This window comes from Corella eumyota, chromosome 3, assembly GCF_963082875.1.
Source record: "Corella eumyota chromosome 3, kaCorEumy4.1, whole genome shotgun sequence".
In the NCBI taxonomy this organism is placed as follows: domain Eukaryota; kingdom Metazoa; phylum Chordata; class Ascidiacea; order Phlebobranchia; family Corellidae; genus Corella; species Corella eumyota.
Genome location: NC_137492.1, coordinates 1,557,967 through 1,582,856, shown reverse-complemented (window position 1 = coordinate 1,582,856; position 24,890 = coordinate 1,557,967). Strand labels below are relative to the sequence as shown.

The following is a 24,890-nucleotide window of genomic DNA, read 5'->3' as shown; positions in this document are numbered from 1 at the left end:
ACTTAAACTTGTAAAAAACATCAAAAAATGTCAATCAAAGATTCCCCCCGTTAGTTTTTTCAAGAATCTGGTTAATATCCAATGCTTCACCATAGGGTATCCCATATTGTTTATTTAAACCATTGGGATTAGAAGGTGTAATACAATCATCTGTAGCTTCCTTTCGTAGCACAGAATCTACTTCAACTGTGCTAAAAAATCCAACTGATAAAGGCAAATCGTGCATCCCTAATTGATATGAGAACATAGACCTTGTCCATAAGTTTGCTATTTGAAGAGCAAGGCACACTTTATACCTGTCTTCAACGGTAGAAATGTATCTGATCTCGTCGTGTATACTTAACATAAATCTTGCTTGTATGTTGTACTTGTCAATTAACCAACGCATTGATACAAGCAATAAGTGTAAGTAGTCGACAGCTGAGCTTTGAACCACCCAGTTCATTTTAGTTAACCCGAAATCAGAGCCAACAAAATCTTGTTCCAAGGCTTTGCTGATTTGACATCCCAGTGTAGGTGTAGTAGGTGAATGAGACATTGCAATATTTTGTATTTTGTTGAACATATGGGACTCAATTCCACCATGCCATTTAACGCCGGCAATTAGATCTTTTCGTAAAACTTTTCGCTGGTGACCAAATTGATGCTCGGCAGCTTTTTGTATTTTAAGAATCTCCTGGTAGGTTGCATAACCTGTTTGTTTTGTGTTTACACTTAATGGCACATACGCCTTCTTTACAAACCACTGTGCCTCCACACTTAATTCATACAACAACTTCCCTTTCGTCATTTCATATAAGTTGTTAACTTTCTTCACACATTCCCCCTTTGTTAGAGATTTGTTATTCTGCATTAAAAGTCGCATTGAGGATTGTTTTCCAGCACCATACATTCGCGCATAGTTGAACACTTTAGCTGTGTCTCGTGTGGTACCAATAGCTGCAGCAGTTTTACTGTGTAGGTCCGTCCCATCGCGTTTATTCCCTTGTAGAGTCATCCACGATAAAGGTGTACAACCGTGTTCATTTACAGCTGATGCATCACCCAATATTGAAGCAATCCATAGCTCCTGTGAATCTACATCTGCGCCTACAAAGCAGTAGCCAGGTGGTGCTTGAATCATTGACTTTAGTTCACTTCCTATGCGATCATTTTGAATGTTACTTGCAGTTAGCCAAGTTCTCTCTACAGCTCGACGAGATACAGTCCCACATACAGTGACCTGTGGAACGATTGCACCACAGTCTAAGTCTGTATTGTAGTCCTTATGAGTGGTAATAGAAGAAGGTAAATTTTCCCCGTTTAAATCGACTATCATTTGTTCTAGGATTCGACTTTTTGAAGCCCTCCAATATGAACAAGATTTATTGATTTCAAGACATCTCAAAGCATTAGATGAATCAGCTGAACTTAAAATCCCATTTTCAATAAATTCAAGAAAAGGTTTTGCTAGCGGGTTACCAACATTCTTTTCTAGTCCATCTTTATGAGGCAATCGATGGAAGGAATAACCTTCAAATGGATTTTCAATAGGTTCAGCGGGAGGGTGGGAAAAATTAGAAATTGCGTTAACATCGTCAATTTCTTCAAGCAACTCAGGCACATTTAAACTCTCAGAACCACGGCCATTTTCAGGCATTAAATACCCCCAACCAGCACTAATATCATGGTGAATTGGATACCCCAACCAAGTTAGTCTTAACAACCTTGGAGTTGTTCTGGTTAAAGGTGATAACAGTGTTGCCCCGGGACTCCAGTTTTCCCAATCTGTCTCTCTTTCACATAGCTGTGTAAACCAGATTGGTAACCCTGGCATATGGGGTATTATTTTAGGTAAAATATTGCCAGTATTTCTTAGCTCATCCATCAAAGGAGTAGTGGGGATATTGTGTTGTGCCATCTTTCCTAGAGCAATCTTTTCTTCTTCAGTATATTGGTACAAATCAGAAAAATATGAAGTTATTTTTTTGTTGCTGGGTTCAGGTTGGACCCAACCTTTTCGTGGGGACTTTAACAACCGAAAATGTTTCGTGTCCCAATCTAAATTCCTCATCCATTTGTCCTTCTCATAAAGTTTTTCTTTGTATAAATGACAAGCATCGTTGGCGAGATTAATCAAATGTTTTTTAAGTTCTTGGTTCACGCTTTCATATTCACTTTTGCACGATCGAATATAGCGTTTCCAATTTTTATTTATCGGCAAGTACATTTGTCCCATTTCAAGCAGTCCAGCGAATGTAACTTTATGAGGGAATCGCTGGAAAAACATCGGCGTTAGTTTCGTAAGGACCTCAAAAGTTGCGAGTACATCTTTACCACAATACTCCATAAGCTCCAAGTAATTGTCATGAACATCTTGAATAGTACCACTTACAAATACATCCCTTGGCAACTTATCTAACGGTGTGCCACAGTACAAATTATGAACATCACTTAGATTGTTTAAAGACCCGGCATCCATCCATTTACTTTCTTTGTGCGTCGCTGATTTTGATTTATTTCTTTGTTCGCCACTAAACCCACAAGTAGCGATATGCATGCTCATTGTATCAAGAAATCTAGTGTTTGTACAAGTAGGATAATATTGCTCTTTAATTCTTGCTCTATCATAACCAACATTATGTCCAATCACTAACTTTGATTCCATCTTATTCTTGTTTTCATATGGGGTAAGTAATTGCAAATCATTTTTAGCTTTTGGGTTTTTTTCGAATAGAAACTGACTCGTCCACGAATACCAAGCTTTATTTGATACAGCAACGGCCATCATTGGATGGTTAGAAAAAGGTACAAGGACCTCACAATCAAATACTGTAGCCTGCTCCAATGGACATTCAACAGAATCTGTGGTTATTCCCCCATTCTGATCCACCGTATATCTTGTCCAACCTGGCTTTTTAACCCAGTGTTTAATATCTGGCATTTGGGGAATAGAATTAGATACAAAATCTACTAGAGCAGTTTTGTAAATGTCTGTTTTGCTTGATATATTAACAAAGTGTTCCTGGATGTTGTTTCCTTGTAACAGTGGAAGTTTAAAGTCGATATTTTCATTAGGTTTAACATCTGAACTTAGTAAATCAAATTTCTTTAAGTTGTTTAAACAATCTTCATATTTATATTCATCGTGGGGGTAAGTTGAAAATTCTGGTTGATATGTTTCTTGAAATATTTGTTTATGTAACTGCTGTGGTAGCATTTGTATCCCAAATTGGTTGAATCTAGGCTGTGCTTCATCGTCCTTTTCATACTGTCGTTGTTTCTGTGTATTTGTTAAAGTTTTTGTTGAGATAAAACGCTGACTTGAGATTTGATAGCATTGTTTTATTTGCTTGGTATACAGTTTTTTTGACAGATATAATTTCATTATCATAGCCTAAACATTTCATTCTGTAATGAAAAAGTGATATTGATAGTGCACAACATATTTACATTTTTAAATTGTTTATATTTACTTTTTTAAATTTGTTAAGATACGAAGAATGACAGAATTTAAAGCAAACTGTAAAAAAATTACTTAAAAATTATTTAGAAAATGATTGGCAACAGCATAAGTTAGCTACCCATAAAAATCCTCACTAGGATGAACATATTAAAGAATTAAGCAACGGTATAGCAGATACAATTAAATTGATTATCACTTAAAAACATTGTAACAATTGGTCAACAGTCGGCCTTTTTTTAGGATCAAAAAGCAGACAGTTTTTAACAATATGCAACAGTAACTTATCAGGAAACTCTTCATATTCAATTAAATGTTTTGGGTTAGTGATCGCCGACATTTTGCGATACTGGTGAGTTATATGTTGAAACGGTGTTTTGCCATACATCATTAGGTATAAAATACAACCTAATGACCATACATCAGATCTGGGACTTATCTTAAAAGTAGGGCCGTTGTCTTGGTAACCGCCATCCATTAGAGCTTCAGGAGCCATGTAGTTCATTGTACCAAACTGTGTTTCTTTAATAATACTTGTGGCTTTGGTTTGCATGACGTTTGCAATTCCGAAATCAATTAACTTCAGATGGCCTTCAACTAGTAAAAAATTAGCTGGTTTTAGATCTAAATGGACCACATCGTGATTATGAACAACTTTCACTGCCTCCAACATTTTTCTGAAGTAATGTTTAATGTCATATGGCTGGAGCTCTTTTGGTCTTTTCTCTCTTCTTTTGATCAAGTGTGAAAGATCGGCAGATCCACATTCCATTATAATATACAGGAAATCTTTAGTCAACTCATAGTCATATAGATGTATGATGTTTGAGTTGTTTTTAAGCTTCTGTAAGATTGAGATCTCGTTTTGAAACTCCTTCCGAACTGTTTCATCGTAATCATTCAATGAAACTTGTTTGACGGCTCGGATGGACTTTTCAAGCACGTCGAATACCTTGAAAACTTTGCTGGAGCCACCCATACCGAGTTGGCTTATAACAATATAAACTTTATTGTTGATAACAAAATCTTGGCTTGTTTCAATCCATTGTTGCTTAATTAAATCAGTTGGCTTAGTCGGTTTTAAATTGGTATTCATGTTGACATGGTTTGTTGAGTAAATATTATTAATGTAGGTTGACAATGGCTTTTTTACTTCACTTTGCTTTTCAACTATTTCATTTAACGGGATGATATCATCAAATTTATCGTCCAATGTTTGGGGTTCGTTTTCTTTATCATCTGAGTTGTTTAACCGCTGAAGTAAAGCTACAGGAACCCTAACAGGTCCTTGTGATTTTGAGGTTGAATTAACCACTCTGCTGGGGCGAGCTGATGCAGACAATTTGGTGTTTAAATTGTTGATTTTATTTTTGGGTGTTGGTAATATAACGCTGTTGTTTAACGGGTGTTTTTTCGGACTTTCTTTCTTTTTTGGTGAACGAACAAACTTTGGTGGAGATGGTGTTTTCATTGAAAGGCAGTTAATTAAACTTTGGTTCTTTCCCTTCATTTTGCTAAAATCTAATGGTTTTGGCGTCTCAAATTCAATTTTTTTGGTGCTGTTAACAGTTTGTGGAGATAGATGCAGATCAAGAGTATCTGTTATTGGTCTGTTTACATTGTTAAAATATGTTAAGGGTTTTTTGTTTATATTTGAACTAGTTTTAGCCATAAATTCAGTTACAGGTTTTTTAATGTTTCTATTAATGTTTTGCAATTTACTGAAAGAGTTTTCCTTACATAGTAAATACATATCGTCATTCAATAATCCAATATCAGTTTCATCAAAGTCAACTAATTCCATTGCGTCTTTGATTTCTTTAATATCAACAACATGTTGTAATCCATATTCTAGTACTTCTGTTGCCTTTTTTTTCTGTCCTAAAATTAATTCAAATTGGGCAAAAGCAATGTGGATAAACGAAATTGTTCGGCAGAAACTTGCAGCAGTTTTAAATGCAATTTGTGCATTTTCTACGTTACTTGCAGAAACAAAGCAAGCATGGTAGGCTAACAGCTTGCTATAATTTTCATCTTTTTTATGTTTGTTAGCATCGAGTGAATGGTTTGCACGATCAAAAAATAATTTCAAAAGTTGGTTCTTTTTTGGTCCAGGTTTTAGTTTAAGATATTCCTCAAGTCGATACAACCATTCCTCTGGGTCCTGATCTTTGGATGATTGTCGGCTTATTTGATTTATATTCATAATGTTAATAATCTAAATAAAACTTTACCAACAGACAAATAATTCAGATAATTAGTTATAGATATTTTAAGATGTTCCTGCCTATATCTAAATAGAACACTAAAAATAGTAATTAGTTTTCTTACAGTAAAAAATATGTAATTATGAAGTATATATATTAAGTTTTTATACACCAATGCCAAGTATTTTTTAAAGTCATTTACAGCATCTATCATACGTAAACGTTTAATAACTACAACAACATAATGACAAGGCACTAAACAGCTAAAACACAGAAATATTGTCGTGTTATGCATCATTTTTTAATAAATTACAAGACATTGAAGTTTAGATTGATACAACTTTGGCTAAAAATAAAGCTGCAAATTCGCATTGCCGAAAATTTCGTTATTGTTTTTATAACGTTGTTTACTAAAAAAAGGTAATAACACTAATGAAATCAAAAAATACAAAATGAATATTAAATTTTAAATATTAAAAGCATACCAAAACTGCATTATTTTTATTATTTTTTTTGCAAAGTTATTTAAATTAAGATTATTTCATTATCCGCGCCTTTAATTTTAGATTTATAAAAATAAAACATCAACAAAGGAAAACAAAGTGTTGCCAACTTTTTTTTGATTAAATGAATTGATTCGTTTACGTTTGTTTTATCACCTAGTGAACTCAAGTTTTTTACTAAAACTGTCATGTTTAAACGAATTATTATTTATATATAACAAAATTGTTGTATAGAAAAGTTTTTTTAATGATTTTAGCTGTAGATTTAATTAAAATAAACGAAAATTTAGAGTTTAGGGCAACATTAACAGCTATTAGAGGAACAGAAACTAATTTTCATAACATTTTGACATTTCTAAAGGTTTGTGTTTTAAAACTCCTTAATTTTATCTAAGTAGGTTGGTAATAAGGTTTTCCAAAATGCCAAAGGGTAAAAAAAGTCCAGCAAGGCCTCAAAGGGGTGGGAATCAGGATATGTTAAATATGGTAAGTTCAGATATATTTTGATTTTGACATAATTTTATTTAGTTAATTTTTTTTTAATTATACCGAGCTTGACTTTTATTACCATATAACTGTTTTGTTATATTAGAATGTACCATCCTGACTTTAATTATTAAGCTGGTGAGAAAAAACATTTTTTTACTTTATTGAGGATAAATTTAAATGTTCAACTCAATAAACTTTAACTTTTTGTAGCTTGGAATAAATGACAACAATGGTGAATCTTCAGATGACAACGACATGGAAGCTGAGTTAGCTGCAATTCTTGGAAACGGTGGATCGGCAAAACCAAAAAAGAAGAAACCAACAAAACGTAACAAATTTTACTTTTAAAGAATATTTAAATTCGTTTATAAAAACATAAATGTTGCCAATTTGTTTTATCAAAGTATTATGCTATAATAAATGAAATTTGATTTTTGTTAAAGACCATAATAAACATATTTTCTAAATTACTTTGTTATAGTCACATAGTTAAGTATATATTGTACTGTTATTTACAATTTATTTATATTAAACAGTGTTAGATTGGGGTGAACTTAATGCACAGATTTCCTCCTCCTTGCAGGATGTTGATGAAGATGACGTGGAGGTCACAGGGGAAGATGAAGAAAACTTTATGGTCAGTTAAGATAAATAAAATTTTGAAAAAAAAAAAATTTTTAAAAATTGTAAAATTTAACGCTGCATTACTTTTTAGGATGAGTTGAATGGATTAGTAAGTGATGAAGAGGAACCAGCTCTCTTGCATCCAGGAGGAGGTGGAGCACAAAGGAGCAGATCTCCAAGTCCAAATCCTCAAGGAGCAGGAGGCATTTCAGAGGTTCTTAGGAGCAGGAAGACAATGTACCAAACTGCGATACAAAATGCTCAAACTGCAGGGGAATCTTCAAAGGTAGTTATTTTATTATTTTATTGTTTAATTTTAAGCTTAAAATAATGGAAATTTTTTCTGTATTTTTAGTTTAGAAGATTACAAAGAGGTATAAAAACATTAGATGGGTTACTTCGGCAAGCAAAATCAGGAAAAAATATCTCAGAAGATGACATACCGCCTCCAGTCGCTACAGGTCAAAAACCTAGCGACAATCAAGCAGCAACTCAAGCATCACCAACCCAAATACAAGAGCCTGAATTAATTAATTTAACTGAACCCAACAAGGATGTGGTCCCGAATACTTACATAGCACCGTCTACATCTACTCATGCTCCCATACAACAAAATATTTCTACACCAGAGATTAAAATACAGCCTGCCACACAAAATGTTGATACTAGGGTTTTGTCGATTCTGGAGGCTAGAAAGTTAGAGTATAAAGAAGTTGCTATAAAGGCTAAACATGCAGGAGATAAGGAATCAGCTTTAAAATATTTTAAAGTTCTAAAGGTAAAATTTTTTGGTTGCATCATTATAGGTTTAATAGTTTTTACTATACTCTTTAATTTCACATTTTGTGTAAATGATAATTTAAAGTTTTAATAACAAGTTGTGCTTTTATTTTTGCTGTCACGACTTCTAACAAGTGACATTTAATTTTGTAGCAATTTGAATCAGTTATCACTGCAGCAAAGGAAGGAAAGTCAGTTGATATTTCCCAACTGCCTCCTTCACCTACAAGTTCAGGTAAATTATTTTTCTTTATTACAAGATGTAACTTGATACGATTTTGTCTACTTTGAATGTTTGCTATTCTAAAATTTTACTTATTTAAAGATACTGCAGCTCCTTCTAACCAACCTGCGCAAGTAACCGAGATGAAACAACAGCAACCAACACCAGCTTCTGCCCCTGGTATGTGTTAAAATTACGAATTCTTTTTTTAAAAGTATCATTTTAACTGTATTTTATGTAAACATTAACATAAGGTGTATAAAACCTAGAATTCTTTTTGTGCTTATCATAAGAAACTTTAATTTCTTATCAAGTAAGTTGTAAGATGCCAATGTGTTCAATTTTTTCAGTTAAAAAATATCTCACAATATTAGTAGACTACAGTGTTATACTAAACCCTAATTAATTAACAATTTTAGCCACTGCTTCAGCTGCACCCACGAAACCCAAGACCATCCTAGAAGGTTTAGAACAAAGAATGAATAAATATAAATCAAGTTCAGATGAGGCACTTAAAGAAGGAAACAGTGGAAAGTCGAGAAGAATGGGTCGGATTGTGAAGCAATACCAGAGTGCTATCAGGTCACACAAAGCTGGGAAAAATATTAAATTTGATGAGCTACCATGTCCACCAGGGTACCCACCATTACCAGGTAAGTTGTTGTTTTTAAAGGGACGCGGAATTTGTTGGAACGGAAAATGAAGAAACGGAAATTGAAGGAATGGAAAATGAAGGACTGGAAAATTAAGGAATCGGAAAATAAAGGAACGGAAAATGAAGGAATCGGAAAATGATTTTTCGTCAATTTCCATTCCCTTATTTTTAGGGGACCTGTTTTTACTGCATATATACATTAAATTTAAATTCAACTTTGAATATTTGAAAAACTTAATTTTTAATCATGTTTTAAATTGAATTCTTTATTCTGACTATATTGAAACTTTTTTCTAGGAGTGAATGAGGCTTCCCAAGAAGAGAACTTGATGCAGAGAGCAACATCTTTGCTCCAGCAAGATGTGGATGCAGAGGAACCTTCTGGAAGTAAGCAACTTCAACCTCCAGCTCCGGTGAGTATTTTTTTAAACCCCAAAAAAATGAATTTTCTACATGGGTTCCTTGGGTATTTTAAGTATCTGATATTTTTTAAGGCACCCAGGAGACCATCTCCAACTAGGGAAGGAGACCAAACCTCCAGAAAAAAATCACCTTTACCAAAACCCAACACACCAAAAAGTAAGACTGAACAAAATTTAAATAAGTCCTAATTAGCTGTTTAAACACATTTTTATATGTTGCAGACCCATACGAACAGCAGGTGGTCTTTCTTGAGAATAGAAGATCAGCTTTTAAGAAAGCTGCATTGGAAGCGAAACAAAAAGGAGATAGAGAGAAAGCGATTGATTTACTTCGAAAGATGAAGGGATTTGATGAACTGATTGAAGCTGCAAAGAGTGGTTTAAAGGTAAAGTTAAGTTAAAAAAATATTATTAGATTGTCATAAATTTTATTTATTTTTGTCTCTGTAATTAAATAATATTTTTTGTTTATTGAAATTAAATTTTATTAGTGAATTTCTATTTGAAAATTTTGTGAATTTTTTTGGCTTTTTTTTATTTCTTCTTCTTCTAGGTTGACATCACTAAAGTCCCTCAACCTCCTGCTGGATTTTCGGGCTCTCAAGGTAAAAGAGATGAAGGATTTGATGTGATCGAGACTCATGAAGTGTCATCTTCCTCCAAGAAGAAGTCTTCCAAAGGATCAAGCACGGAAGAAGACGATGCTCTATATTCAAGGTTATTGGAGTCACTAATGGAGCAAACCAAAGTAAATTTTATAAATAATTTAAAAAAAATATTTTTAAAATCAAAAGTTATTTTTGGTTTATTTCATTAATAAATTAAAAAATTTTTAAAAATAAATTGAAAAATTTCATTTATTTTTTTTTAAATCAAATTTAATTTTAAATCTCTAGAAAGCGAGAGCTTATGCTCAACAGATGACACATTCAGGTGATGTTGGAGGAGCAGAGAGATGCGACAGATTAGCTGCAAGCTCCCAGGAAGATTATGATTATGTGAGAAGCTGTCGTCGGCATGGCGACCCATCACCAAGATTCTATTACGAAAACAAGTAAAAAATATTGCCTAAAAGAAATGTAAAAGATCAAGTTTTCTTTATTCTATAGCTTAAATTAAACTTCAAAATTTAATTTAAAAAATCCATAATAATTTTTAATTAATTTAGAATGTTCCAAGTGAATAAGATCTTACCTGACATAGGGAGTAATGAGTTGGAGTTGTTGATCGTTCAGTGTATCGACCTCAACCTTGGAAAGGATAAAGAGTTGTATGTAGACTGGGAGATGCCATTTCCTCATGTAAGTTCCACCAACCTGGCTTTTAAATTGCTGTAGTTTTTTACCAGTGACGTTAACAACACTATAAATAATATTATAATGAAGGAAAGTAGCAAGTTATTTTTATATTTTAATATATGTTAAAGTTAGTTTGTTTTTTTTAACCAAATGGAATTTTTAATTACATTAGAAACTGAAAAGTAGATTTTCTTATGCAAATTAATAATTGCTTTTTTTTGCCTTAAGGACAATCCAATTAAAGGTAAAACAGGAGAAGCAAAGAATTTACAACATCCCAAGTTTGACGAAATTTTCAGAGTTCCATTCACAAGGAAACTAAAGTCAAATATGCGAGCTATTAAAAGCAAATCCATTAAACTGGATGTTATACAGAAAGGGTAAGTTTGCTTGTTTGTTTAGCCAACTTCACGACCTACACTTGAGTAATATTTGTTATCTTAACTTAACCATTAACTCAACTCACTCAGTCTCTTGTTGCCTTTGCCAGTTTAGGATATTACTATTGTTTTATTATCTTAACCTTTTTTGGCTCTTTAAAAAAAATGGTGGTGCTATTAGAGCAAATGGAATCAAACCCGAAATTTTATGTTGTGATTTTTGGTGGAGATTTATTTTAATATTTATTTATGTTCAGTGGTTTTCTAAGAGGAGATAAATCGATTGGATCCTCAAATATTAAGTTGGATCAATTAGAATCTCAGTGTGAAATACATGCAGTTGAACCGGTAACTAATTAAAAATAAATACCAAGTTTGACAATCGATAAACATAAACTAAAACTGGGCAATTATTTCACTTCTAGAATTTTTTTGGATCAAAAATTAACTGAGTTATTAAAGTTTAAATTATTTTAAAATTAAGGCCATGAAATTTTCATTGTTACCTGTAGGTAAAAGATGGTCGAACAGCCGTCGGTAAAATTGAAGTCTACGTTCGAATGCGTACCCCCATGGTGGCGTCTGACTCACAAACAATGAAGGAAAGATGGGTGGTAGTGGAGCATGTTAAACGTCCCCCTAAACCCCAGTCTAGAAAGGGGGCTTCACTTTCTCAAGTCCCTTCCCCGAGTGGCTCAGCAAAAGTTAAGTAAGTTTTGTGTTATTTTTATTTGTAATTTTAGATTTAGATTTTAAATATTGCTGATAAGTACTTTTTTTGTATGTGTTTATTGATGTGGGAAGGCTGACTTTATAGCATTACTGTAGATTAACATTTGTTACTTTGACCTAGTCTCCAGTTGCTTTTGGCAGTTTGTGATATTATATAGCCAGATAATTATTCTGCTGATTGTAGTTTGAACTTATTGAGAAGTTGTGTTCATTTTAGCTTTTTTAAAGCAGGGAAGCAGTGGGAATCGAACCACTGCCTTCATATTGTTAAGTCAAATGTTCTATTCACTACGCCGCACCACCAGAAACACTAATAAGTAGAAACCTTCATATTTAGTTGTTGTTTGGTTACCAAACAATTTATTATTTTAGTCGTTCTTCTAAAATCTGTCAGCTATTGTGACATCATCAATTTATGACATCATCATTATCAGCTATTTAGTTTTATTAATTGTAGATTTTTAATTGAATGTAGTTTTGAAAAATTTTAAAAGTTTTTATTTTCAAAATTTTAATATTAAAGCTTGTAGATGAAGTAGAATTTATTTTAATTCATTTTTTAATCAGTTTTAATAGTAGTTATGTTCCAATCACTGTATTCATGCACATCATTTTTATATGTTAATAAATAAGTTTTTTAATATTTTGATTCTCATTCATTATAATATTCTAAGAATAATTTTATTTAAATTTTAATTATTTTTAAGTATTTATATTGATATTAAAAACGACATCATTTCTTTTTAGTATATCCAGCATTGAAGTTCTGGTGTTGGATATTAAGATAGCTCGAGCAAAAATCTCGAAATTCAAACAAAGAGGGAAAGCCCCTACTTCTGAGTCTTTAAATGAGGAGAAGTCTTTATGCGCCCAACTATCTGCAACTAAGAATTATTTAAAAATTGGTGGAAAACATGCTTCATCAGGTAATTCATTTGTTTTGGTAAATTTTTTTCTGTATCTAGGATTTCGATAAATTTTAAACTTTGTTGTTTTCCAGAATACAAAGCTTGTTTAACTCAGCAATATAATTATCTTTCTAAAGAAGCAGAACATTATGTTAAGATTGGAAAACAGGTATAACACTATTCTATATTTTTTAATATAGTTTTGAAGTAAATCTTCAAAATGGTGAAATATTAAAGATCTTTTTTGGTAACACAAAAGGCAATATGTTTTCCACCTTAGATTTATATAATTTGTGTTTACTTCTAAAGATTTCATTGTAAATTATTTTCAAAAAGATCTTCAAGCAATTTGTTAAATTATATTTGTATTTTGTTTAGGAGCAAGCAAAACTAGCACTAACCAAGAAAAGTATTATCAAAAAAGAATTGGAAACTTACAAATAAAAATAAAATATTCTTAATAAATCTTGCAATAAATTGTGTTAACTATTTACTCTAATTCTAATTGCTATAAAAGGTTTCTTAATTTTAAAATGCACATCTAATAAGTTTTAAATTATGAAAATCTTAGTTCCAATTCTTTGTTCTATGCAGTTAAAATTGCTTTCAATATTATTAATTATTTTGTTTATGTTATGTCCAATTTTAAGCTTCAGCAGCTAGCTTTTTATGTCTTGTATAATTAATGTTGTAAATATTTCAGTAATGAATCGTAATATAGCTTTAATGTGTTAAGTTTTTTGTTACACAACTAGAATTATAAAAGCACTATAGGTAAGATTTACTGTTTTAAAGTATAGGGTAGTATAAAATAATTATACTGGAATTGATAATGTAAATATTTTCTTATTGTAACAGCCATTGAGATTAGAATATGTGTATAATTAACATATAGAATACTGTTATTAAGCTAAATTTAATTTTTTTAATTTAATTAAGTTTTATAATTCGTTTTTAAAGAAAAACATATATTTTTAACTTCACATACAAAATGTTGAATTTTTACCTCGGGGATAAACTGTTATATAAAGCCTGAAAATCGTTCATGCGTTACTAATATTAATGCAAGTCCATAATTTGAAATTGTAAAATGTTGATGCATGTTGTTAAGATAAGAAGTGGGTGTGTTTGTCGGTTTTGCCCCTGCATTAGGATAGTAAAAAACTTAGTTTTAAATAATAAAGATCTGTATTAAGTTTAAATAAATAAAATTAACTGTAACAGCTAACTAGAGTTTAGTTTAATACTATAAACTGCGTGGTAACGTATTATAAGATTAAAATATTGTTAAAAAATACGTGAACTTTGATTTTTATTAGAATTAATTAATTAAAAAATATAGGGTATTAAACATTTGACACAAATAATATTTAATATTTTTAGTTTTATAATTTACTATTTTTTTTATGATTTATTTTAAGGTATTAGAATTTTTCAAAATGTCAAAGCTTTTAACTGGTTATATTTATAGTAAAAAACCATGTGTAATTTACATGGTTATTACTTTTATAGCACTTAGCCAAATTGTTTATGTAGGTGAGTAATATCTGCCCCAATTATTTTTTAAATATTTTATTAACCTAGTTATTTTTAAATTTAATAATTAAAATTAAAAAAAAATGTTATTCTAAAATTTATTACTAAAAAAAAAATTTAAAAAAGCTAAAAATGTAAATATAAATTAAGAATATGGCAACAGTTTGAATTTATTATACCATGAATAAAAACTTAGTCAAAATATATTTTTAAAAAAAAATACTTCAAAATTATTTATTTTTTTAAAGATACTCTATCATTGGAATGTTCTGCGAAAAACAATAAATTTTTATGTTCAAATTCTCGTTGTATTTGGAGTGCTTGGAAGTGTGATGGGGAGGACGACTGTCGGGATAATTCCGATGAAGTTGACTGCAGTAAGTCCTGAATAAAATTTTTAAAAAATTTTTTGATGATCAAAAAAAATTACAAAATTATTTTTTGTGATGATTTTAAAACATTTTTGATTTTATAAATACCAAATAAATAAGACAAAATCAAATTTTGGGTTGTTAATATTTGTGATATGATACATAAATTACATTTAAAATTTATTTTTATTTGTCAACATGAATTATGGGTCCATTAATTGTTGTACAGTACACCCTATTAAATTGTGTTACTATGTAATGTTATCTCTGTTATAATTTGCATAGAAGTTCCATCTTTAAACTGTTACCATGATTTTAAACTCTGTATGGCTTGTATGGATGTTGTAGTTGTCAAAACACAGTATTTTTGTGAAGGTTGTTATTAATTAATCGAGTTTCCTGTATTTAACCATGTATATTGGCACTTGGGACCTTATATTACATAACTAATTTTTAATGTCCTGATAAACTTGATTTTAAAAAGTATTAGGTTATTTATATATTTGATTTTTTGTTATCCAGAATTTCAAGTGATCTGTCATTTTATTTCTTCTTAAGTTTGTTAAAATTTAATTTATTTAAGCTTGTTTCAAATCGCGCATTTGTTTTCGTAATTTTTTTTATTTTATTCTGTTTAAGTTAGTATTGTTAAATTGTTGTTGTCGTGTTATAACCTTAATTAATCATAGGTATAAAAACACTATTATATACCATAGTAAGCTATTCAATAGTTTGCTGGTAAGGTTTTTAATATTAATGTTGTTCAGTTGTCGCGCATTTATCTCTCTGTAGTTTTTCCGTTCTCTGATTGGCCAACAGAGTATGGTCTGATGTTTTACGTAGGTCACGTGATATGCCTTGTTATGGTAATATAATACTTTTAACGCCCGTTTCTCTAATCTTCTAATTTCCGATTTCTATTTAAGCTTTGTCAATAAAAATGTTACCACATCTTGAAAATGCGAAATTCTATTGTTTGTTTTTTATTGTATACTTCAATGTTGAGTCATTGGAAATTAAAAATACTTGCAATTTTTTCGTGATTTTCAATGCTGTCAGCGTTATTAATCGATTTGTGCATTTCTCCTATTCCTACGCGCTACGCTAAATAGAGCTTAACTAAATGGCGTGGCCTAAATTTTTCCGTCATCTGAGTTTATATTTTGTGTCGACGTTTGACCTTTAGGAAACATTTCATTAATCTGTTGTTTCCATTTTTTTAACTTTTGTTTTGTTTTTATCTTAATTTGTAAACAGTAGAAGAATTAACCTTATAACATATAACGTAATTCGTAAATTTAATATCTTTAAAATGCCTTTTAAAATATGTATATATATATCTTATTTAAAAGTTAGTATATTTATTTGTAATAGATTGTATTTTTTTTTATGATAATATTACTTTTTTTAATACTTAAAATACGTTGAAAGAATCTTTTATTTGCGTATTAAATGGCTTATATTTGTCATGTAAATTTGATTCTTTGTCAAGGGCTAAGTCTTAAGTAGAATTTGTATAAGAATTTTTTATTGTATAAGTAAGTCCAACTTCTTTTCTTTAATATTTCTACAAGTATTTCAATGAAAATCCGACTGAACGCGCATTCCTAAATATAAAATACACACCTAATTTTAAATTTTTGTTTATTGCGAAATATTTTTACAAACATCTTTTAATTTTGTTACAAATTTCCTATTGGTGTTTTTGAAGACTAGGGTATATTACTTTGCTTAAGAAATGTATTTGCGCAATATAAAAACGGCAAACTTAGGACTATGAACCTTCCTTTTATTATCTTTAATACTTGGTAAATATTTGCTTGGTAACTGGAACGAAAATTAGTTGTTTTTGCTTTACTTTTATGAATTAACTTTTAAAAATGGTAGAATTAGGTTGTTTTACTTGTTCATTTTCGCGTTTTTTGATAACTTCACGCAATAAATAGTGGATTTTTATCGCTTGCGTATATTTTATTTTAAAGTTTGCGCTATGTTTATTTTAGTATATTACCAAAATGTATAAAATATTAAAAAAAAACATAATTTATTAGATCCTAAAATTGATTAAAACTTATTTAAATAGAAAGTAATGTTACGTATACGTAACATATCTTACATACGTTTATAACTACACCGAAATAAAGTGTAATATTGGTTACTATTTGACGAATTTTTTAACCTTGATTCACAATTTTAAGCTCGAAGAATATGTGTAATAATAGTACATTAATATTACAAATATATTATTATCGTATGTTCATGTGTATGATTAAAATACAAACTACGTTGAATCGTTTGGTCTGGTAAACATATAATAAAGTTAAGTACATAAACGATATAAGTTTGAATGGTATAATAGTTGTAAAAATCATAAATTTAATAATGATTTTCTTGGACAAGTTTTATGACAAATTTTTATACAGATATGTTGTTTTAAAAATGGTAATAAAATTGGTTTTTCTTTTTCTGAGGTTCAATATTGTACATTTTTTTATATTTTCAATCATTTTAAACTATACCAAGTTACTTCGGCTTTTGTAGAAATTAAATTTTGTTACATTATAAATAACAAAACTACCAAAAATATTTTATATATTTCAAATATTTAATAAGTCTGTGCAATATATTTGATTTACATTTTATTTCACTTTTAACTTCAAGCTGCTAAAACATAATATGATGATGTAATGTATATGTACTTACCACGAGTAAACAGTTTTTACATTAACATGTTTGTGTTATTAGACAAGACATGTGATGAGGATCAATTTAAATGTTCGAATGGAGCTTGTATTTCAACAAGTTGGACCTGCGATGGTCAAGATGATTGTCATGATAACTCAGATGAAGCTAAAACATTATGCGGTAATTGAATTTTAAATAGATTGAAAAATATATATACAATTCTACCTATTAATAAAATTAAAAGGCCTTTATAAACAGATTTACAAACATAAGTTAAAAGAATATATTTTTTAATTTTTTCTCCAGAAAATCAAGATTCTTGCACAAACTCAAGCTTCCTCTGCTCTTCCGGAAACGAGTGTGTCCTCCAAGTGTGGACGTGTGACGGGGATGAGGATTGTCCGGATGGAAGCGATGAAAAGAACTGTACCCAACCCTCGTGTCTGAAAAGTGAGTTTCTCTGCGGGAGCGAATGTGTAACAGATCGATGGAAATGTGATGGGGAGGTGGATTGTGAAAATGGAACAGATGAGGAAAATTGTGATTTTAAGGAATGTCCAGGTAAGTGTTGGTGGAATTTTAATTATAAAATTTTCTTTTTCACTTGTCATAAAAAAATTGCTTTGTCAAAGAGTTAAAATATTTTTAAATTTTTTTCTCTGTTTTTTTTTAAGGCACGGACTTTACATGCTTGGATGGAGGAGATCAACGCTGCATCCCTGAGAGTTGGAGGTGCGATGAAGATGAAGATTGCTCTGATGGATCAGATGAAAAAAATTGCCCAAAACTACATCATAGGTGGGTCTCATGAGGTCACAATCTGTTTTGGGTTTGATTCCTACTGCTGGCATATTTTTTCAATACTTAGTAAAGCTATGAATCAAAACCTAAGTTTCTAAGTTTGATTCCTACTGCTGGCTTGTTATTGTAATATTTAATAAAACTTAGACCTAAGGCTCTAAAGCTAAACTCTCAGTTTTTGCTTTTCTTGCACTTCTCTGTCTCAAGTTGTTTAAATTCTGTTTATTTTTAGTTGTCCATCAGGTTATTATGTATGTGAGGTGGGGAAACCAACTTGTATAATGCATGCTTGGGTTTGTGATGGAGATGATGATTGTAGCGATGGAATGGATGAAAGGAATTGTTGTGAGTATTTTAAAAAAGGCTTTTTTAGGCCTCATTCTTTAAAAGTGTGTTTTTATTGCTCCAATGCTGTAGCACTCCTTAATTAAGGGGTTGTAAAACCAGTATAAACTCCTGCTGGGCAAACACTTAATCAACAGTTTAAATATTGGGCAGTTATAAGTGAAATTCAAGACTGGGGTAACTGTTACTCCATGTTTTGGTTGTGAAGTCGACCTTCCCACATGTAGGATAAATAAATTTGAAAAAATGTCTTACATACAAATTCTGGCAATCTTTTAATTATTATCTTTATTTTCAGCTACTTCAAACAAGCAATGTTTGTCCTCCCAGTTTGCCTGTGATGCTCATACTTGCATCTCGAACAAGAAAACTTGTGATGGAAAAATAGATTGCTTTAATGGTTCGGACGAAAAAGATTGTCCGGGTAAATTGAAATAAAACGAAAAATTTACGAAAACTAATGTCATTTTATAATATAACATGTGATGTAGACTTTATTTATTTTTTATGTAACAATAACTGAATTAGCTTCGCAACCTTAACCTCTTAAAGTAACTTTTTACCAATATTTTGAGAGGCTACTACATCGGAATATTGTCCTAGTAACAGACTGTTAATCAACTATTAAGTTTTGCTGAGTATATAAGTACCTTGCTACAACATGTATATGCTACAAGATGCTACAACATGTATAAGTGTAATTCTAACACTTTTAAATCTCTGACATTTATACTTGTTATATTTTAGTTCCAGCATCTTGTTATTCTCCCGAAACATATAGATGTAGTAATGGAAAATGTATTTTAAAATCACAATTATGTGATGGGAGAACAGATTGTAATTCGGGTGAAGATGAAGTGAAAGGACCTGGAAAATGTAGTAAGTATAAAAATTTATTTAAATTCTGTAACTTTATTTAACTTTACCGGTTAATGTAAAAAAATATACCAGCAGTATGGTGTAGTGGTTAGAACACTTGGCTTCACTACATTTGTTCTGGGTTTGATTCTCACTGCTCTCATGCTGTACACCCTAGAGTAAGGCGCTATGAATGATATGAACTTCTCCTGAGCCAACAATTAATTAGCAGTTTAATTATTAAACAATTATGATTTATAATATCCCAAACTGCCAAAGGCAACTTGACACTGGTTTGGGGTAACAAATGTTACTCTATGTTTAGGCCGTGAAGTTGACTTTTCCACATTGAAAAATAAATACAAACGAAAAATAATTTTAGAATTTTTTTAGAATTTGATGAATGTCAGGTGAATAATGGAAATTGTTCTGATATTTGTGTTAATACTCGTTACAATTATGAATGCCAATGCTCACCAGGATATAAACTTGACTCTGGTGGATACATGTGTGATGGTAGGAAATTAAATTAATTAATAATTTTAATTAATTGTTTGTAAAAACTTATTAGACAATAATTTATATATAATAGAGCTTAGTGGATATAATATATCTATGCATGGCCAACTTATAGGCCTACAAAATTAATAAAGCTGCCGTTTGTGGCGTGCTAATAAATTATTGTGGGTAACTATTGGTTTAAAGTTGTTACCATATTTTACAAGTAAAATGGAGACCTTGGGCGGTCTATCGACTAGTTAACATAATTACATGTATGCTATTTAAAAAATGATGTAAGAGTGTTTAAATGAAAAACCTATTAAAAATAAATTAAAAACAATTTATTTCTAATCTAGATATTGATGAATGTATGGAATCAAATACTTGCGATCAAGTGTGTAAAAATATAAAAGGAACTTACAAATGTGAATGTTATTCTGAATACAAGATGGAGAGAGATGTTTGTAAACCTATTTTTCCTGATTGCTTGTCACTGATGGTCTCTGAAAGAACAAAGATAAAAAAAATACGACTAGATCCCAATATGTAAGTTGATTTTTTGTTTATTTAGATGTAGTTTTATGTGTTATATTTTAAGTTAAGTTTTCTTTTAATAATTATTTTATTTTAGTTTTTTTTTCTTTTGGTAGTTTTAGTTAGATGTTGTAGTGTTTATTAGTTTATTATTTTTTTTTTTTTTTTTCATTTTTAGACCTATTTTCCCACACAGTAGAATGCCAAGGTAATTTGGTCATTAACATGCATGCTGACTTATTTTTATAAAAGAAATGAATTTTTATATTTTCTTTGACATTTCTAATTACAACATTTTAAAATATAAACTTTTCATGTAGTAACTATCATTTTAAATTTATTTTTACCACTATATCTTACTGAGGATAATATGTAAAAATTAAAATCAATTGGCTTACAAATATAAACTTAAACATTTGTTTTTTTAGTCCTTCTCATTTTGTGCCAGTCTTTGCTTCAGGTTTAAAAAGGGTTGCTGGTTTGGCGGTCGATGTTAAAAACAAGTTTCTGTACTGGGCCCAAGAAGGACAAATTGTTCGGTAAATATTTAAAGTAAATATTTGTACTTTGCAACAACATGATAGCGGTGTAGTAGAAAGATTGTAAACGTTGTTTTAAGGCATGGAAAAGCAGGAGGTTTTCATGCGTAGTCAAATGTTTTCTTTGTGATTTTTGAACTTTGTACGATAATTTTTTTCTTTTTTAAAAATTTAATTTTAAAATTGCATTTTTTTTTAATCATTTTCATAAAAAAGTCAAATTTTTTTTTAAAACAACTTTTTATTTTTTTAAGTGTTCAATTTTTTTAAAACTACAACTTTTATTTTTTAAGGGGCAAAACAGGAGACTTTCACACCCCAGTTGGACCCCCAGTCCATATTCTAGCTACCCCCCATGTTCACAGTCCTACTTCATTATCACTAGACTGGATTAACGGACATATTTACTGGATAGACTCGAGTAAAAACACAGTATCAGTGTCTTATAAGAATGGCACTTGGCCAGTTACTTTAATAAAGAATATGCAGCATTCGAATTATCTTGTGGTTCATCCTGGAAAAGGGTAAGATAATAACTAATAACTTAACCAGCAATTTCTAAAGTTTTTTTTTATTTTTTTTGTAAATAATCTATATATAAAGAGGGCAAATATTGGTTGAGAGTTGCGACCATGTTATGACAATCAAAATGCCGACCCAAAGACTGGCTTTTGACGAGTATTTTCTAATTGAATTGTTGTATGTTTAGGTATTTGTTTATCAATGCCCTATGTACATATATGCTATGTATACAAAGATATAGCATGGATGGTACTAACGTTAAAGAAATTATTACAACTTCAATAATACAACCTATCGGAATTACTATAGGTATTATAATAAAAATATCATATTGAAAATTAATTTAAATTTTAATAAAACTTAAATTAAACTGTGATTTAACCTGTTAAATTTTATGTTAAAACAGCATTACTTTTTTTCTATTTTCTACTCCTTTTTTATTTTATTAGATTATATGTCTGATCGTTTATACTGGATTGACGGTAAGTTGAACAGAATATCATCAAGTGATATGAATGGTGGTGAGAGGTTGGTGGTTAATGATATTTACAATATTTTACAACATCCATTTGGACTTGCCGTAACTATTGACAGAGGTAATGTGCTTGCTTTTGATTGTATACATGTTTATTTTAAGAAAGAAGGCCTTAATGTTAAAATTAATACTTACTTAAAGTTTTTTTTTAACAGAACATTATCAAGACTGAAAATCTTTGAAATTGTTTAAAATTTTTCAATATTTTTAGTGTATTGGACTGATATTAGAAGTGGTGATGTACATAGTTGTAATAAAAGGAATGGAGACCATGTCAAAACAATTCAGGCAAACTTTGAGCTACCTTCCTATATTGCTGCTGATACTCCTTCAACACAACCTGATCGTAAGAAAACAACTTTGTTTAAATTAAAATTAATATATACCGGCAGCATGGTGTAGTGGTAGAACACTTGCTACACCACCATGAAGTCGTGGGTTCAATTCCCACTGGTCTTATGCTGTAGCGCCCCTGAGTAAGGCGCTATAAATGGTATGAACACATGCTGAGCCAGCACTTGATCAGCAGCATATTGATTAAAAAAAATTTGTTTTATATTTTTTAAACCAATGCACTTTTAAATGTGTGCATCATAAAACTGAGTGTTTTTACTTACGTTTGCTTAGTTTAAAAAATTGGGTGTTTAAATAGTTTTATTTTAAGATATAATATATATTGTCTTCATTTGTTTCAGTGATTGACTTATGCTTGGGTAATACTTGCCAGTTTATGTGCATCCCAATTCCACCAACCAACAACTCTGTTTCTTATACTTGTGTTTGTCCTGATGGTTACAAAGTCACTTCTACCTCAACTTGCACTAAAAGTAAATTAAGTTTTTATTTCTGAAAACAAAAATAAGTTGTGCCTAAAGTTGTCTAATACTAATATACAAAAACTTATTTATGTGAGCTTTGTAAATGATATATAGGTATTTTAAATTTATAGGCCTACAAAATAAATAAAACTGCCACTTGTGATGCGCAGGTAAATTTTAGTTTGCAAGTTGCGACCATATTACGGCAATTAAAGTCAACTAGTTTACATAGTTGGTAAAACTTGAGTTCATGCCTTTGCTTGTTTTGGGTCACCTTAGAGCATATTAATGATCCCAGCTATTGTTTTCAATGCAAATATTTGAACACCTTTATTTTTAGATGTACCTACACAAACAAGCGAACCACATCCAGGAATGTCTACTTCAACAAAAGTTGGTTTGGCACTAGGTGTATGCGGTGAGCTATTTATTTCATGTGATTGTCCATAACTTACTTCACCTTTAAACATAAATTTAATTTTTTTAATTTTAAAATACCGGCAGGGTGGTGTAGTGGTAAGAACACTTGCTACACCACATGAGGTCGTGGTTCAATCCCCACTGCTTTCATGCTGTAGTGCCCTTGAGTCAGGCGCTATAAACGGTATGAACTTCTGCTGGACCAGCACTTAATCAGCGGCATAATTACGAGGCAATTATAATCTATAATATTCCTAACTGCCAAAGTCAACTCAAGGCTGGGTTGAAGTAACTGGTGTTACTCTATGTTTAGGTCGCAAATTTGACCCTCCCACATTGAGGATAAGGATATATCGAAAAAAAATGCTATTTTTATATTATATTAATTTTTTTTTTCTAAACTTACTTTTTCTAGTTTCACTTGTGATTCTTGTGATCCTGATTTTCTTTGTATCACGCTGGCTTCAACAACGTTCTCTCCGTCTCAGCATGAACTTTGATAATCCTGTGTACCGCAAAACCACAACAATGAACCCCGAGGAAAATGTGGGCACCCATTTCGTCCAGGGGATTCCCAGAACTGGGTCAAATGATAATTTGGTAGAAAATGAAGTGGCTGAAGGGAGAAGAGCTTCGATTGATTCGGAGGAAAATAACGAACATGTTTATGATCCGGTAAATTTTTTTTTTAGGTCAAATTTAAATTAACTTCTCCGTTTAAAAAAAATTAGGTTCTGCGTCCAATTACTAGACCTACATAACAAATTTGCTGTTTGTGGTAAATAGGTACTAACTAAAATCTCCACCATGGGACTGGCTATAAAACATGCCTTTATACAAAATTGTTTTTTTTTGTTCAGGTAAACCGGGTATCAACAAATGGGGACGATGGCACCTCACAAATATCTTTTAATTTATCTGATGAAAGATTTTTAGTCTCCTAGCAGGCCTCTTAGCCTCCTTAAACTAAACTTTAATATTCTTTGAATGCTGTGAATCTGGCAAAGTGTTCCTAACAAAATATTTCATTATTATGACAACTTTTTATTTTTCCAATATTCAAAATAGGGTGCTGGCCTTAGTTTTTTTTAGTATTTAGATTTTAAACAAAAATTTTATTGAATAAATTTTTAAATCCATTTATTATGCAGTCACAATGTGCTTCAAACCAAATTATTTTTGCCTTTTATTTAAAATTTTAAGCACTTTCTTATGAAGGACTCAGTGTCTTAATTCTAACTTTTTATTCAATTTTTTTTAGTATGTCAACTAATTTGTTTTATTACTCAAAAGTACTTTTAACATTTATGTATTTTATCGTTGTTTTCGCCTTTTTTGTATGCAAATTTTGATACATCTGACGCATGCAAGCCTTTTATTTATGTGTTTAAAAATTAACATTGAATAGAGCTGAATTTACTTTCAGTTTATTTCTTATTTTTGTCAGGAGCCTAAACTATTTTTACCTTTTTATTTAGTTTGTACTCACTTGCACAGTTTTTAATGTTTTAAAGCTTTTAATTTTAAAATTGAAAAATATATTAATTGATTAATGATTCCCTACAATACAAATTAATAAAGTGTTTTGTATTGTTTGCATTTTGGTTAATCACACCTTCTAAACTAGTGGTACTATTTTGTATTTGCATACAGTTGTTAAGCATGTTCTTTATTTTAGTGATTCCTGAAAAAATTATTTTTTCCATGAACGAGTGTTGGTAAATAGTATTTGATTAATAAATATTTAACAAATAATTAATAT

The 24,890-nt window shown here is 30.5% G+C and overlaps 4 protein-coding genes across 6 annotated transcripts; 2 read left to right on the top strand and 2 right to left on the bottom strand.

Moving 5' to 3' along the window:
- Window positions 1-34: 34 nt before the first annotated feature.
- On the bottom strand, window positions 35-3,373 carry LOC145746346 (DNA polymerase subunit gamma-1-like). Its single transcript, XM_082564607.1, has one exon. The coding sequence runs from the start codon at window positions 3,371-3,373 to the stop codon at window positions 35-37; it is 3,339 nt and encodes a 1,112-aa protein (XP_082420733.1).
- A 247-nt stretch (window positions 3,374-3,620) lies between these two features.
- Window positions 3,621-5,811, bottom strand: LOC145746347 (dual specificity protein kinase Ttk-like). Its single transcript, XM_082564608.1, has one exon. It carries the CDS (start codon window positions 5,646-5,648, stop codon window positions 3,642-3,644), a length of 2,007 nt encoding a protein of 668 aa, XP_082420734.1. The 5' UTR covers window positions 5,649-5,811; the 3' UTR covers window positions 3,621-3,641.
- Window positions 5,812-6,502: 691 nt separating this feature from the next.
- LOC145744806 (coiled-coil and C2 domain-containing protein 1-like) lies at window positions 6,503-13,427 on the top strand. Of its 2 annotated transcripts, none has more exons than XM_082562755.1 (20): window positions 6,503-6,638; window positions 6,852-6,969; window positions 7,178-7,278; window positions 7,357-7,551; window positions 7,621-8,043; window positions 8,199-8,280; window positions 8,371-8,448; window positions 8,700-8,921; window positions 9,221-9,336; window positions 9,418-9,502; window positions 9,568-9,731; window positions 9,899-10,093; window positions 10,242-10,399; window positions 10,514-10,646; window positions 10,872-11,023; window positions 11,281-11,371; window positions 11,536-11,732; window positions 12,503-12,681; window positions 12,756-12,832; window positions 13,042-13,427. In XM_082562755.1, exons 1-20 carry the CDS (start codon window positions 6,573-6,575, stop codon window positions 13,105-13,107), a joined length of 2,898 nt encoding a protein of 965 aa, XP_082418881.1. In that variant the 5' UTR covers window positions 6,503-6,572; the 3' UTR covers window positions 13,108-13,427. The 2 variants fall into 2 exon arrangements, with proteins under 2 accessions (XP_082418881.1, XP_082418880.1); XM_082562754.1 differs by having other exon boundaries at window positions 8,688-8,921; window positions 13,042-13,426.
- A 638-nt stretch (window positions 13,428-14,065) lies between these two features.
- On the top strand, window positions 14,066-24,868 carry LOC145744858 (uncharacterized). 2 transcript variants are annotated; one of them, XM_082562818.1, is made up of 20 exons: window positions 14,066-14,199; window positions 14,448-14,576; window positions 17,316-17,435; window positions 17,562-17,816; window positions 17,930-18,053; window positions 18,289-18,401; window positions 18,700-18,825; window positions 19,149-19,280; window positions 19,653-19,775; window positions 20,117-20,306; window positions 20,473-20,502; window positions 20,723-20,833; window positions 21,127-21,357; window positions 21,543-21,664; window positions 21,805-21,951; window positions 22,102-22,236; window positions 22,586-22,717; window positions 23,049-23,126; window positions 23,544-23,803; window positions 23,989-24,868. In XM_082562818.1, exons 1-20 carry the CDS (start codon window positions 14,070-14,072, stop codon window positions 24,070-24,072), a joined length of 2,772 nt encoding a protein of 923 aa, XP_082418944.1. In that variant the 5' UTR covers window positions 14,066-14,069; the 3' UTR covers window positions 24,073-24,868. The 2 variants fall into 2 exon arrangements, with proteins under 2 accessions (XP_082418944.1, XP_082418945.1); XM_082562819.1 differs by lacking the exon at window positions 20,473-20,502.
- The last annotated feature ends 22 nt before the right edge of the window (window positions 24,869-24,890 follow it).

Excerpts from the sequence above, each read along its gene's own strand:
- LOC145744858 (XM_082562818.1), top strand. The coding sequence starts at position 14,070 with ATGATTTATTTTAAGGTATTAGAATTTTTCAAAATGTCAAAGCTTTTA. Across the intron at positions 18,402-18,699 it reads AATGGATGAAAGGAATTGTT|CTACTTCAAACAAGCAATGT; the intron begins GTGAGTATTTTA and ends CTTTATTTTCAG. Across the intron at positions 19,776-20,116 it reads TGGTGGATACATGTGTGATG|ATATTGATGAATGTATGGAA; the intron begins GTAGGAAATTAA and ends TTTCTAATCTAG.
- LOC145746347 (XM_082564608.1), bottom strand. The coding sequence starts at position 5,648 with ATGAATATAAATCAAATAAGCCGACAATCATCCAAAGATCAGGACCCA.
- LOC145746346 (XM_082564607.1), bottom strand. The coding sequence starts at position 3,373 with ATGATAATGAAATTATATCTGTCAAAAAAACTGTATACCAAGCAAATA.
- LOC145744806 (XM_082562754.1), top strand. The coding sequence starts at position 6,573 with ATGCCAAAGGGTAAAAAAAGTCCAGCAAGGCCTCAAAGGGGTGGGAAT. Across the intron at positions 7,279-7,356 it reads AAGATGAAGAAAACTTTATG|GATGAGTTGAATGGATTAGT; the intron begins GTCAGTTAAGAT and ends ATTACTTTTTAG. Across the intron at positions 12,833-13,041 it reads ATGTTAAGATTGGAAAACAG|GAGCAAGCAAAACTAGCACT; the intron begins GTATAACACTAT and ends TATTTTGTTTAG.